Here is a 14,238-nt window from a genome sequence, read left to right as displayed (position 1 = left end):
ATTCCTGCAGGCAAAAGATAACCAAGCAGCACTCTGATCCTCTCGTTGCTCACTTCGGTCATACTCCAGGCAGCCAGCCTCTGCAGATTCACGGCTTGCAGCACTGCCGGCAGCTCAGATCTTCACCAAAGCTGTCCGAGTTCATGCAGAGGAGCCCTTTGCCAACTATAATGGGCTCCCCTACAAAGGTATGTCAAGGAGTCTGCTTTTGGATTTCTCACAGCTTGATCTGTTGGGTTATTTTTGGGTGAACCGCTGCGTGATCAGATAACTCTGACCTGGATTTATCACCACTTGTTTGCTTTTCTTCAAGGGCTGTTTAGTGATCGGTGTGAAATGGGGTAGTGTCCTAGTTCTTAGTGGACAAATCTCACTTGGCAGCAGCGTTCACCATCTGAGCAGAGTCCAGGGTTTTAAACAGGCAATGAAGAGGAGCTGCCCAGATGAGGCAGAAGCTCATTAGTTAAGTGTGGTGCCTGGGCTGGTTTTGCACACAGCGAGTCGCCTTGTGACGCAAGTGTGTGTCCAGTAGGAATCCCCTAGTAGGGACAGCAGATGGGTCAGCAGGTGACAGCCCTGGTGTCTCACGTGAAGCTGGCACTGTGACAGCATTTTCTTTGCTTATGTCAGGCTGCTGCAGATTTTCAGTGGAGTTTGTTGTCCTTTCATTTTAGTCTTTTTAGGATTGGGGGCAAGTAACTGCGTGGGGTGGGATTTCAGACTCTTTATTTCAGGCAAGTTGTTAAGTTTTGCTTAAGAAATTGTGGGGGCAAGGGGAGCCTTCCTCCTTCGTTTTAAAGACAGATCTCTTTTTTTTTCTGTTCTTCTTAGGCTGTGTCCCCATTTGAGTTTCCCAAAACCCCAAGTTCTCAGAATCTCCTCACCCTCTTGGCCCATCAGGGCGTCATGATGACTCCTACACGGAACAAGACCTTGCCAGATCTGAAGGAGATGGGTCATTTCCACTGCCAGCAAACTGGCTTGGGATTGAGGCCTGTGGAAGAGATCAAGGGCAGGTGAGCTGTAGTCTGCTTTATACAGTGGTGCTTCATTCCCTAATACAGGAGGGTTGGGGCAAATCTCAAACCTCAGCTACCATTTAAGTTGTAATGTAGCATCTGCAAACTGCTAGTACCCTTAGGTTGACAGCAAATATGATGCAGATTTTTAAGGTCTTCCTCTACAGGGGCAGGCCACAGCCTAGATTTTATAAAATCAAAGATTGTCTGCAGCTTCACACTGTCTTTGGTGTCCAGGGTTTCATCAAGTGGGGATCAAGGATTTTGTTATTAGACCAGACTCCGTGCAATTATGCAGATGCTGCCTTGCTTTTTGTGGAGCCTGTGCCTCTCGTGGATGAGAGGGTGTTGTGGGTGTTCCTTGTCTATCAAACAGTGGGCACTGGTGTTCAGACCAGATGTCTGTCTGAAAGCCACATGGTGACTGTCATGAACACTGCAGGATACAGAGCCGCTCAGGTGTTAAGTTTTTTTTACCCACATCTCTGCAGATTGCAGTTTTCTCCAGATATTAATTTCCATCTCTTCCATCAAAGAAAAATTGTATTACAATAATACTGTACTCAGTACTTGCATTGCTGCAGTTACAATAGTTACATGATTTCTATGAGTAGCAGGAGGTGCTTCAGGTGCTCTATTGGAAGAGGAAAAGAGATAGTGGTTATTTCTGGTCCAGACTGTTTGCTATGTAGTGTTGAGTGGTTGTGGACCAGGATTGGCACAAACTGGAGTGGAAATTAGCTGAAACTTTGCACTTGGTGACTTTCTGCATCATGTTATATGTGCTCTTTTTAGATCTCTGAGCACAGGCAGACTCACTGACCTACTTCTGAAGGCAGCCTTTGGGGCACAGATCTCGGAAGCTGGCAGCAACGACAGCCTGAACAATGAGAAGCCAATGGAAATTGCAGGTAGGTGAGGAGGCCAGGCACATCTGACAGGATGGCCTGGTTTGGGCTGGAGTGAACAGTTTGCCTGCATGCCTCCTACAAATGGGAGACTGCTTTTCTGACGGCTTTTGGCAAAGGAAATGACTGCTGTGTGTGAGGAGTGTCCTGATGTTTGCTTTATTCTGGAGCGCTCGAAGGTCTGTGGGCTACGCGTGCTGTGTAATTGCTGGCTAGCGGTGTGATTTTTGTAGGCAGGGCTTCCTCTTTTGACCCCTTCTGAATGTGATAACGTGTGGAAGTGGGGCCTTTCTGCCAGGCAGTTGGAATATGAATGGCTCTGCAAGGGTGGGTCTTCCTGGGCTTGCAGGTTGGGAAGCAAGGAGGGGAGAACAGCTGCAGCAATGTGTAACGCTGCCCAGGCTCGTGTCCTGTGGCCATGCCAGCCTGGCCCGGTCGTGTTCTCGGGGGAATGCCTCCAAAGGGAGCACTGGCCTGTGCTGGTAACCACTGTCTCCCAGGAGAGTCTGCAGGAACATAAAACTGCTGGGTGAGGCACACCATGCTCTGAGTAACTTTCCTGTAATGCCAGTCTGCACCTTTCAACTGTCTCCCCAGCTCCCTCAGGTGCTTACGGAGGGACCCTGCACTCTGGTGCCCGGGCTGGGGGCTCTGCCAGCCCATCCCCAGTGATTTTTACTGTCGGATCCCCTCCCAGTGGAACAACCCCCCCACAGACCACGAGGACCAGGATGTTTTCAGGTAAAGGGCTGATACCTACCTGCCTGTTCCAGTGGGAGTGCCTGGGGGCAGAGCGATGTGTTGAGTTCCTTGTTGCTGAACACTGGTGGTGGCAGAGGGCTGCTCAGAGCACAGTCCGTAGAGCTCAGCTGGTCTAAATGCCTTTGAGGTTCTCCTGCTGGCTCCTGCCAACCCCAGTTATTGCCAAGAACTGTTTGCACTGACACAAGGACTAATGCCACATAGTGGTTTTCCAGTGCTGGAAGAGAGAGGCAAACTATTCTTTTACTTCCTTTCTCTCTGCTTCAGGAATAATGCTGCAGCTGTTCATAGACCCATTGTTGCTGACAGGTCAAGAAACGTAAAGATTGTGTTGTGTTCTCATTGTTTTCCCTGTGGGTTTTGGATGAGCTATAAAAGGCGAGCGTGACGATCCATCCCCAACAATTTCAGTGCACAAGTATTGTTAAGAGAGGGCCAGGGTGGCTCTGTATGCAAAATTATTAGTGGTGTTACTTTTGTTCTGAGCTGCCTAAGTAGGAAATGGGGAAATACACTCCTGCTTGACAGATACTTCTTTTAAGATGCCAGCGCTCTGGCCTCATCAGCCAACAGTTGAGGCTGTGGTAATTGGCCCTTTTGGGATAGTGTGGCTGGGAGCTGGAGTCTGTGTTCCGTTTAAGAAAATATTTGGACGCTTTTATTTGCATTTTTGGCTTGTTTGAGTTCTTGTCTTGGCTCTTCCTCATCTGAATGTAGTTGACTCTGTTGTTGTTAATTGCTGCAGGGAAAGTTTGGATGTAACCATGAATAAGCTGTTTGACTGGGTTGGGTGGGATGCATGGGCTCAGTTCCTGGGGATGGCTTGCATTTCCATCATAACTAAAACTACTCACATCCTTGATTGTCTGGAAAGTTGGGACCATAATCCTTTCTTTGTCTCATCTCTTTAGAGGGTGAGCTCTGTAGGGCGGGGACTCTTACAAAGTGTCTGATGGGCCTGTAGCACAATGGGGTTACTATCCTGGCCACAGCCTGTAGCTGCTACTGAAATGTGATAAATAGAGAATTCAGACTTCCTGTATTGCTTTTGGGGGGATAATAGCAATTTGGAAGCAGATCTAAGCACTAGTTTTTAGTGGGTTGATATTTGCATCCTTAAGGGTCTACCAAACAGTCAAGATCTCAGATAGGACACCTGGAAGAGAAGGCTGTTGAGTAGTGAACCTACAACACATACACAGCGTTGGATGAAGGCGGTCCAAGCAATGCTGCTTGACAAGCTTTGTTTATTAGGTCCAGGCAGTAACTTCTTATGTTACAGTTAATGCACAGTGTTAATGGTGAAAATGGGAGCTTTGCAAGCTGAAAATCTGCACCCCAAGTGCTTGGACAAGCCATGAGTAAGATCACAAAGGCAGAGCCTTTTCATGAGTAGTCATAACAATTTCTGCAAACAACCTCTTGGAATTACAGGGTATCCAGAATGTAATATTGTTGGTTCTCTCCTTTCTCTGAAAGATCTGGAAGTACTCTGCCAGTCTTTGATGATCCACTTAGCTTTGAAGCATAGCTGCCAAGAGGGAGAGTGCTTTGGGAGGAGAGGAGGCTGTGTCTCTCTGCAGATCAGTTGTGCATTATATTGCTGAACCTTCTGCAGGCAGGGTAGGGCAGCAAATTAAATTTGTGGGTAGAAGAGAAACATGTCCCTCCAAAGGATCAGTGACAGTGGAGAGTACTGCCTTAGCAGAGTTAGCAGAGTATTGTAGCTACTATTGGCATCCCCCTATCAGAGTAGATTCCTCTGTGGCGGTGTGTCAGGAGATATGAAACCCTCTGGAAGTAGTGAATGTATTACAAATATCCTGAGACAGAAACTCCTTTTGAAGTGTTCCTCTTTTATATATAATGTGCTCTTAGGGTGGATTCAGTGGTCAAGAAGAGCAACAGATGATGGTGAGGGAATTGTCTGATGGACACTGTACTCACAGGGTCTCCTGAATCCTGAGGTTAGGGTCTCGACTCAGCTGAAGTCACTTACTCTCTGTCCAGCCTCCTGTTTGTAAAGAGGAGGAAGCAGAAGTGCAGGGCACATTGTTTGCACGTTTTAAAACCATGATAAAAGTCTCCCTTATCAGAGATGCTCATTCAGTGATAGCAATAGTGTAAAGGCTAGGGAACCAGCATTCAAACCATGCTGAGCCATGGTGGGGAAGTTGGCTATGGTGGTGTATGATAAAAATCAGCCCAAGATATTGTGGCAGGATTCAGAAAGTGTTTGGACAAAAAAGAAAGAGTGCTTCTGAATTGTCTCCATAAATGACAGACATTTTGGAAGCTGCATTAAATCTGCCTGAGCTTGTAAGCTGCTCTACCTGAGTTGCTGAGGAGCCTGTGTTGGGGAGTAGTTACTCTTCTTCAAGAATCCTTGCATATTTCTCCAAAGTACCTGTTGCTGGCTCCTATCAGAGCCAGGATCCCAGATGCTGCAGGATTGTCCCCTCTGCTGAGTGAGGAATACTGGGCCTGCTGTTAATATCTTCAGTAATTCCTTTGCCTATTTTTCTTCTCAGTGGGGTCTTCTAGCTCTCTCAGTTCTGGAGGCTCATTCACCAGCAGGCACTTGGCAGTGGGAACTGGTGGGGACGCTGTGGAAGGCCCCTCAAGTCTCCGGTACACTTTTGCTGATCCGATCACCGCCAACCTGGAAGGTGCTGTTACATTTGAGGCACCAGAGTTGCCTGAAGAGACGCTAATGGAGGTGGGTATATCCCAGGGACTTGTTAGGGGCAAAGGACATGGGGGGAATAAAGGAAAGCAAATCCAGAGGTCAGATGACTCCATGTTTGTAGCCAAAGGAGTGTGTCCTGGTTTTTAGCTGAAGCTAAAAGCTAAAAACCAGGACAGAGGGGCTTCCAAAGATGGTGCAAACTGGCTTCGAGAGAGCTAGGCCAGTGCAGTGCTCAGAAAGCCCAGGGCATATTTAGCACAGTGACTTTTGAGCCTGCTACCAAGCTGTCTAGTCCATGGGATGGCCCATGAGTGAGGTTAAAAGTCACCGTTTCCAAAGCTGAAATTGCAGGTTGGAACCATCAGTTGTCTGGTGCATTCTGTATTAACAGTTTCTGAAGAAACCTGGGTACTTTGGGCCTTTTCCCTTTTAAAAGGCTCAACATTAGTAATAGCTGACTTGAGAGCATGAGTAGCTTAGTGTATCAAATGTGCTACTGGGGAGCCAGGCAGTGATAGAGGTTCTGCTGAAAGGAGCTGAAAAAGAATAAACCTGATGCTTGTGCTGCTGATGGGGGTGGGGGACACCAAGTTCTGCACCAGAACAGCTGAACCAGATTGTCGAGCTGAAAGGCTGCCAGGCTCCCCTTCTCTGCAGGCTGAAGACAGGCTGAAGCAGAGCAAATGCTTTTGTAGCTGAGATATATTTGAAATGTAGGTCACGCTGTCCATTTGCAGTAGAGGTGGGAGGCAGATGCAGTCACGGTTTCAGCTCTGTTCGTGATACCTCCTTGGGCTGTCTGGGAATGGGGAAGGCTCTTTGTGTCTGAATTTTGCTGGTGTTGCTAAAAACCCCTAGATACCCACAGAGATTCGCATACATAGTTTTAAGGATGTGGGTTTGCTCTTCTGCTTCAGATTTTATTTAGCTCAATTTTTTTTTGTCACTGATGCATTGAATTGCACTCGTTTGCTTAATGACCTGCAGAGCCACAGGGCTGGGACTCCCAGCGTTGATGTGATTGCAATAGTAGTGAGTTTAACTGAACATCCTTACCTCTGTGAGGTTCCAGAAGTATGGGGTGCTGCCAGCTGCCACCACTTTGGACACTGGTCTGAAGAGTAGTGTCCTAAGGAAGTATCAGCTTGATCTTGTTAATATGACTCAATTCAGCTTCTCCTATCTGTAATGAGTCATTTGGGTTTGGTCATCATTTCTGCTGAGCACAGTAATCAATTTGCATGTCACAAAACCTCCCTGGCACCAAACCTTTGCAGCATATTTTGAGACCCCTTTGTGCTCTGTGGAGTTGGGCAGAAGCAAACCTGGCACATTTTCTGATTTCTGCAGATACTTCAGGGCATTGAAAACGTGCTATTTAAGCACCCCTCTTTATCTTGAGCAGAGCTGTTATATTTGAAGTGGTTCTTCCATCTTTTGAAGTTTCCCTAGGTACAGACAAAGCAAATTAAAGACTAGGTTTTAATTTGTTTTGCATTGATTTAAAAATGTGATATGGAGATGGCTATGGAAGGAAAGGCTCTTGTGATGCCAAATGAGGCCACAAGTGCCACATCATTAATAGAAGCTGACTGTACGAGCAGAGAGGAAGGACTGAGCGTTGGTTAGAGATACCAGGCTGAGACCTGCAAGATCTCAGCAGTTTCCTGCTCTGCCACAAACTTCTTGTATGATTTGTCAATTACGTAATCTCCAAGTTCCTCCTCTGCTTTTTAAAAAAATAGAGGAAGATGGAGATAACACTTCCTTACCATACTGGACTGTCCAGGTAGCAAGATAGTGGGAGGAGAGATTTGTATTTCCGATAGTCAAAGCTGCCTTAGCAGCCAAGTGCCTGAGCCAGTGAATGAAAAACAAAAGCTTGCAGAACTTGAGCATGAGCTTTTTCTGTTCTAAATTCATGTAGGAAACATCTTAACCTTTGAGAGAACTGAGCCACTGAATATTTGAAGATGAAGCAGGTTAGCCCCTTCTCTACAGAGAGAGTACAAATAATAGAGTTGCATGATCCAGGCAGTAATTCATTTTGTAGACCCACAGGCATTCAGTTTTTCCACAAATACTTACTTCCCAAAAATGCTTGCACTGATTTAAGCAACACATCTTCCCAGAAATGGGATAATCCCCTTTGAACTCTAATAGCAAAGAAACAGCTACTTTGAAATGAATGCAGCGCTTGGTGAGAGAGGCTCTCTTCCCTCACTAGCTGGTCTGGCATTGCAGATAAAAGGTTGTCCTTGCTGTTTCTTCAGCAGACCTCACTCAGGGCTCACTGCACCGAGCTGGGAGGCTATAAACAGCAAGGGCTAAGTGAGAGCTGGGCTGTAGGGTGGGACACACTCTTTGTAGTTTTCTGTGGCTTGAGAGGTTGTGGCTCTCATGAAATCCACACCTACTTTCAGTTTTGTACCAGCACTGCTGTGGTGGGGACCAGAGCTGAGCCTGTGGTGCAGATGGTCTCTCTCTCTTCCTGGCTGACTTGTGAAAGAGTCCCACAGAGCTGGGATCCTCCTTGGAAAGGGGGCATGTAATTTTGGAGCAAGTCTCACCAGCTTCTGCAGGGGACTGCCTGGAAATCCCTAGCCTAGGGCTGGCACTTGCTGCTGTTCCTGTGGAGGAGGAACTGGTGTGTGAGCCGGGGCTGCATTTGGCTGTGTCTGCCCAAAGCAGAGGTGTAGGGGTTTTGGGGCCTGGGTGTTATTTCTGTAGCTGGGATGAGCTGCTGACACAGCTGTAGGTGAGCAGCTCTCCCTGGCATGCCAGCTTTCCCTCTGTAACCCTCACCTTGGCATCTCTTCCACAGCAAGAGCACACGGACATCCTGCGCAGCCTGCGCTTCACGCTGGCCTTTGTCCACTATGTGATGGAGATTGCTGCTCTTAAAGGCAGCTCCAGCGAGATGAGCAGTTCAGTGGCATCGGAGTACCAGCTCCAGGAGAGCGTGGTGGCCGACCAGATCAGCCTCCTCAGCCGGGAATGGAGGTAAGGACTGGGGAGAGAGCCACCCAGCTCCCAACTCTTCTGTCACTCCCTCCCACCCCACGTATCGTTAGGTCCCAGAAGTCCTTTGGGACACTGACCACTGTCCCATCCATTTGCATGGCAATGTGCTTTATTTGCAGCTATGCAGAGCAGCTCGTGCTCTATCTGAAAGTAGCGGAGCTCCTGTCCTCGGGGCTGCAGATGGCCATAGAGCAGATCAAAGCTGGCAAGCTGTGCCTCTCCTCCACCGTCAAGCAAGGTAAGAGGCTGATGGGCACACGGCAAAAAGGACTGGCCTGGAAGGGAAGTAGTAAAAGTATTACAAAGGGTATGGAGGGAGTTGAGTGAGTGTGAAGCCCAACTGGTATGTCCACAGGCTTCTTTCTTACTGTCCCCTTCCACAGCTGGGTCTTTTTTATTTGCACTGAGGGGAACGTTCCTCTCTCTCTTCACATTGACTTTAGGTCTCAAAACTCCTGCTCATGCCCCTGTGAGAATCTTCAGCACTAATTAGCGAGAGAGGAATGTATCTTATCTGATGCCTTGTACATCTCTGTCTCAGGTGCTTATTTGTACTTGACGTTAAGTCCAGCTTAATTACACATTGCGTGTCCTAGGAAGTGCTTACTTGGCACATGGAGACCTGTCTTGGCAGTGATGATTTTTCAAGTGAAACAAAAACACAGGAAGTGAAATACTGGTAATGCCAGAGTCACTTCTTTGCTGGTGTTATGGCCTTACTTTTGCATCTGACTGGCTGGCTTGTGGTGTGAGCTGGCTGTGATTCAGTGATTAGAAAAAATAATTTTAAAACTACAGTTGTAATACTGCTGAGGGGGCTTTTTGAAGCACATGAAGTACTTCACCCATCAGCCACCTTCCCCAAGAGCTTAGTTTTTGAAAGTACTCTTGCTGCCTTGGGATGGGGTGTAAAAAAAAAAAATAGAAGTTAAATACAGTGAGCACACATAGGTTGTAGCAGGCAGTGTGGAGCAAGATGCACAGGTTTAGCTACACATCTTCCACGTGTTCAGGGTAACAGAAAATTGTCATAACCCAAATAAATTATTCCTTTTCAGGGCAGATTGAAACTTCTAGATTCATAGTGTAATTTGTCCTTCAGTGTGTGGGAATTGGGCAAGGCTGTCGTTTCTTGTTTATCTCCCCACAAAATACTGCTCCCTTGAGGTTTTTCAGGGCACAGTGAGGACATGAGGGTTTTCAAGATACTAGTGTCCCAGGTATACAGGAAAAGCAGGAAGGCACAACCAAACATTGCCCTAGAGTTTCCTTGGGCAGTGTGCACCAGGCAGGGTCCCTACCCACAGCCATCCTCTTTTTCCTGATAATTTGGGCACAGCTCAGACCTCTGATTTGATTCCGTAGAGGAGGAAATTGCTGTATTTGTGTGTTGTTTTGGTTTTTAAATAGCCTGTCTCGACTCTCTTCTCATGGAGTTTTTCATTTTGCCCTCCTGATGTCATCCATGAGCTTTGGGGTTCCCACTCCCTCTCAGATTCCTTCTGAGCAAAGTTGACATGACAGTCTGACCCTGTTGGGGTTACATTTTTGTGCCTCAGTTCTTTTCTGTGGTGCAGAGTTACAGCAGCCTTTCTTCTTGGAGGCAGTCTCTTCTCTGACTCTGCTCTCTTACCTCTGCCTGGGAAGTCTAGATTCAGTCGCAGGGCCTGGCTGTCATGTGAGGTTGCCCCTCTGCATCGTAGCTGAGAGAGAGGCTGGTTCCTGGTGTGGGTTAATTTGTCTCCCTCAGGAGCAAATCATGCAGCGTGGGTATTTTCAAATGTGGATGTAGCAGTAATACTCATGAGATGTTGGTGGGAGTTTGTATTGAGTACTTTGTGTGGATCATGCCATGCAGCAAGGGAGACTCAAGCCTGTGGCATCACTTGCTGGTTTGGATTGTTATTTCATCCCTCAGAATCATATTTGATTCCTGATTCTCTGTCCCATAACCTTCCTGTGCGAGCTGCCGTGGTTCAGGGAAGGAGGTGGCCTTTCACAGACATCAGTGTCTTTTCTTTCTGGGACAGCAAAGTCCTGAGAGATTCCCTTGCTTAATCAGTGCTGCTCATCCACACTCGGCTCCAACAGCTACCACATGCGAGTCACGTATTTCTTCACAGCACATCATCACTCATCAAGTAGCAGAAGCTTTGTATCTGGCATGTCTGTTGCTGCTGGTGGTGTGAGAGACATCTTGCATGGTGCACACTGCTCTTTGCCTTGTGGCAGCTGAAGGAAACAAAAATAGACCTGGCCTCAGGTGAACTAGGCATATGTGTAGGCGTTGCCACATGCAGGCTTATAACTGGTGAAGGTGACAGAGGAAAGGAAAAAGCCCCTGTTAGTGCAGCAAGTACTTCCCTGCCAGTCTTTCTTTTGGCCTTAACATAACCCCATGGTCTTGAAGTTACTCACTTGAGGTCCTGTGCCTGGAGATTGGGAGGCGCAGGGAGAACTGGAAGTAGCACCTAAAGCGTTTCTTTCCTTTACTCTAGTTGTGAAGAAGCTGAATGAGCTTTATAAATCCAGTGTGTCATCCTGCCACTGCCTCAACATGAGACTCCAGAGGTTCTTCTTGGACAAACAGAAACTCATGGATCGGATCAACAGCATCACCGCAGAGAAGCTCATCTTCAGCTATGCTGTGCAAATGGTAATAACCATACAGTGCCTGGGAGCAGGGTTAGCACAGAGCAAGTGGTGGGCATTTATGGTCCTGCTGTGGTGACCTTAACAGTGGTTTTATTCATGGCACTGCATGCAGCCTCTGGAGGTTGGGCAAGGGAGGTGCTGGGAAAGCTGGGTCTGCTCTGGGAGTAATCTCTTGGCACGGGGTTGTTGCCTCCAGGTACAATCTGCAGCCTTGGATGAGATGTTCCACCACAGAGAGGACTGTGCACAGAGGTACCATAAGGCTCTACTGCTGATGGAGGGGCTCCTGAACATCATCACTGAACAGGGGGACATAGAAAACATCAATAAATGTGAGTGTTCAGTAACTTTTTCTCCCCTCATTAAACTATGTTGTGTTTTTCTAGCTGCATGGGTCAGAAATTTCAGTACCCAGCACCCTTTTTTCCTTTGGCTACATCTTAGTGGACAAAGCAGAGATCTCTTGGCTTGTTACAGCTCCTAGCAGCCTGGCCTCCTGCTTTCCCACCAGGAAAACTGTTAGCAATGCAGGTCCCTGTTCTGAGCTGTACTTTGAGAGCTTCCCATGCAGAGCAGTTGCCAGGGCTTTGTTGGAGCTTTTGATGTGTGAAAGAACTTGCTGAAGGAAGTGGTTTGGCAACAGCAGAGGCCTGGGTTTGGTTTCCAGCCGAGACCATCCGTCTGATTGCACAGAGCACTTGGGAACGTGAAACTGCAGCAGCTGTGGGGCAGAGATGGCTGGTCAGCACAGCAAGGGCTCCTTCCAGCCTGTCTTCTGAAACAGGACTGCTTGTCTGTCTGGCTCCCCAGTCCCAGGCCTGGCTGAGAAGGCAGCAGACAAATACTTTTCTCATCAGCAAGTGCTTGGTGTAGCAGTCAAAGTTGAACTCTTACCTCCTTGCTGTCGTTTGGCTTCCTCTCCCAGGGACAGATGGACCCCTCTGTCTGCTGTTCTGAGCTGTCACCTCTCTCCTGCTCTCCCTTTGTTGGGAGAGGTGTTACTCTCTGCTGCTGCAGGCTCCACAGCTACCACGTGTGGAGTGGGAAGGACTGACCTCACTTGCTCTGAGCTGATTTTCCCTGCACTTGGGGCTGGGGTTTAATCACCTCTGTCATCTCTCTCTGTGGGAGGGGGGATGGCCATCATCTGGTAGAGCAGCTTGACTTGGCCTTGGCTCTGCTCTGCCACAGCTAAACCAGCCCATCTGCAGCGGTCCCTGACGGCATCGGTACGGCTGAAGGGGAAGGGCACAGCTGGCAAACTGTGCCTCTCCCCTCTGTTGGCTACCAAATGCCTTTCCTGGGCCGGCGTCCAGCGTGCTGCCAGGCTGCTCTAGTCCTCCATCTCGGATGGGTAATGACAGAAGAGATTGCTGGCTCACAGGCAATCAGTCAGTTAATTATCGCTGACTTTCACAGTTGACATGAGGCTCACTGAAGGAGAGCAAAGGGAGATTGGCAGGTGGTGTGTGTGGTACTGGAGGGCTAAGTGAACAGGGAATACTAAGTAGTTTCCATTGTACCATTTCTTACCAAACCTAAATCACATCTTTTGTCCAGAGATACAGTTAATGCATCTTAATAGATTTATTTTCCCAGTTGATATCCTGGTGTTCCCTGTTTTACCCTATGTTCCAGCTCCCTGATTGAGCTGTTCTTTGGTAGGCTGTAGTGGGTATGCGTTTCATTTTAGATCTCAGGTATATGATCACTTATTTCTGAAAAGGAAAATTATGAACCTAGAAATTGAGCAGGTTGTCCTGTGAGAGGAATGTTTAGCTTTTGAGAGAGTCTTGGGCTCAGGCAATGAGAATCTGACGCTGACCATGCTGAGCTGGGCTGTCTCTCAGTTGTAAGCCATGATAAATGGCACTGAAGACCTTGAGTCATCTTGCCTCCTGGCAAAAGCCACTCCAACAGCTAAAAGTGAATGAATAGGCAGACAGTGGTTCTTTATAACATCTTGATACCTCTGTCAGAACTGCTGCCTTCTGGCTTTCATTGTTGGATCTCTGATTATTCAGCCCTTCAACCTGTCCCTTCCCAGCATGGTGTTTGTGGTCAGGTCCTCACTGGTCTAAACTGGTACATGGAAACAATTCTCGGAGGGCAGCTTAGATTTGCTGAAGTTATGGGGGTTGTTTGTTTTGGTTTGTTTTGGGTTTGTTTTTTTTTTTAAATCTCCAGCATGCTTTGGTAATCTTTATATTGCCAGGAAAATGAAAATGTATTTTATTTCCTTTGTTGTTTTTTTCCTCTCGCAGGTAAGCTGTGCATCGAGCGCAGGCTGTCAGCTCTGCTGTCGGGGTTCTGCGCCTGATTCCAGTGTTGTTGTTCTTCAAGCACCTCGCCCCAGCTGATCACTTTGTTTCCAGCAGCCTGCTGCTGTGATGGGAAACGATTTTGGCAGTAGGAGACCTGGAGGATTAACTGCTCAATGTTTTGTATTTTGACATTTTGGGAAATTGTTCCACAGACTGGGATTCCTTTGTGGGGATGTGTGACTGCAGCAAGCACTAATACTTCCCTGCCCAAAGGCCCGGGCGAACACGTAGCCGTTGTGGAAAGGTTTCCCTCGTTGGCGCAGGGGATGAAGGATAGAAATCTGCTTCTTCCCAGCACTTTGAAGGATGAGACTGCTGCCTGTCCCTCTGGCTTAAGAACAGGGTATTCCAGTGCTGTGTCCATTGCAGGCAATGGATGTGCTGAAACTGCTGGCTTCAGTTAATGTCGGAAGGTGTCGTTCAGAAATCAAGGCCAGTTTGTGTACTTTCCCCTGTCCCAGCTGATAGCCAGGCATCTTCAAGCTTCCTGGCAACCTGAGGCTCCCCTCCTTTCTCTCCTTTCTCCCTTCTCCTACGTGTTTATGCCTTGGAGTGCTTACTGAGTGGCAGAGAGGAGGGAGTCGGCTCCCTTTTGCCTGAGCGTTGCTGAAGTAGCTCCCTCCTCCTACAGACTTGGCAAACGAGGCCGAGGACACGCTGCTGCTGGGGGGGAAGTTTGCATCTCCCGTGGCTGTTGTGCCGACTGCCTCCCTGCCTGGGGGCAAAGGACACAGGCAAAGAGACTCTGCACAGGAAACAGGAGGACGACAGAAAATGTAACGCTCCTGTGTTTGTAAGAAGCCAAAATGAATCCGTTCCTCCCTTGGTCCCTGTCTCAGAGGGATCAACATGAGAGA

The 14,238-nt window shown here is 48.0% G+C and overlaps 1 protein-coding gene across 1 annotated transcript in view; it reads left to right on the top strand.

The window, feature by feature from the left end:
- The window catches only part of ULK1 (unc-51 like autophagy activating kinase 1), a gene marked incomplete at its 5' end in the record, with an annotated part of 79,941 nt that extends 66,064 nt beyond the window's left edge, over window positions 1-13,877 (top strand). The window contains 10 exons of the mRNA XM_010175985.1: window positions 1-188; window positions 832-1,016; window positions 1,815-1,930; window positions 2,525-2,668; window positions 5,221-5,408; window positions 8,203-8,381; window positions 8,522-8,640; window positions 10,901-11,058; window positions 11,254-11,389; window positions 13,322-13,877. The exon at window positions 1-188 is cut by the window's left edge and continues 96 nt beyond it. Coding sequence (XP_010174287.2) covers window positions 1-188; window positions 832-1,016; window positions 1,815-1,930; window positions 2,525-2,668; window positions 5,221-5,408; window positions 8,203-8,381; window positions 8,522-8,640; window positions 10,901-11,058; window positions 11,254-11,389; window positions 13,322-13,377 — 1,469 coding nt within the window. The remainder of the gene's footprint in view (window positions 189-831; window positions 1,017-1,814; window positions 1,931-2,524; window positions 2,669-5,220; window positions 5,409-8,202; window positions 8,382-8,521; window positions 8,641-10,900; window positions 11,059-11,253; window positions 11,390-13,321) is intronic.
- Between the last annotated feature and the right edge of the window lie 361 nt (window positions 13,878-14,238).

This window comes from Antrostomus carolinensis, unplaced genomic scaffold, assembly GCF_000700745.2.
Source record: "Antrostomus carolinensis isolate BGI_N321 unplaced genomic scaffold, ASM70074v2 scaffold39670, whole genome shotgun sequence".
NCBI lineage: Eukaryota > Metazoa > Chordata > Aves > Caprimulgiformes > Caprimulgidae > Antrostomus > Antrostomus carolinensis.
This window is presented reverse-complemented; position numbering and strand designations above follow the sequence as displayed.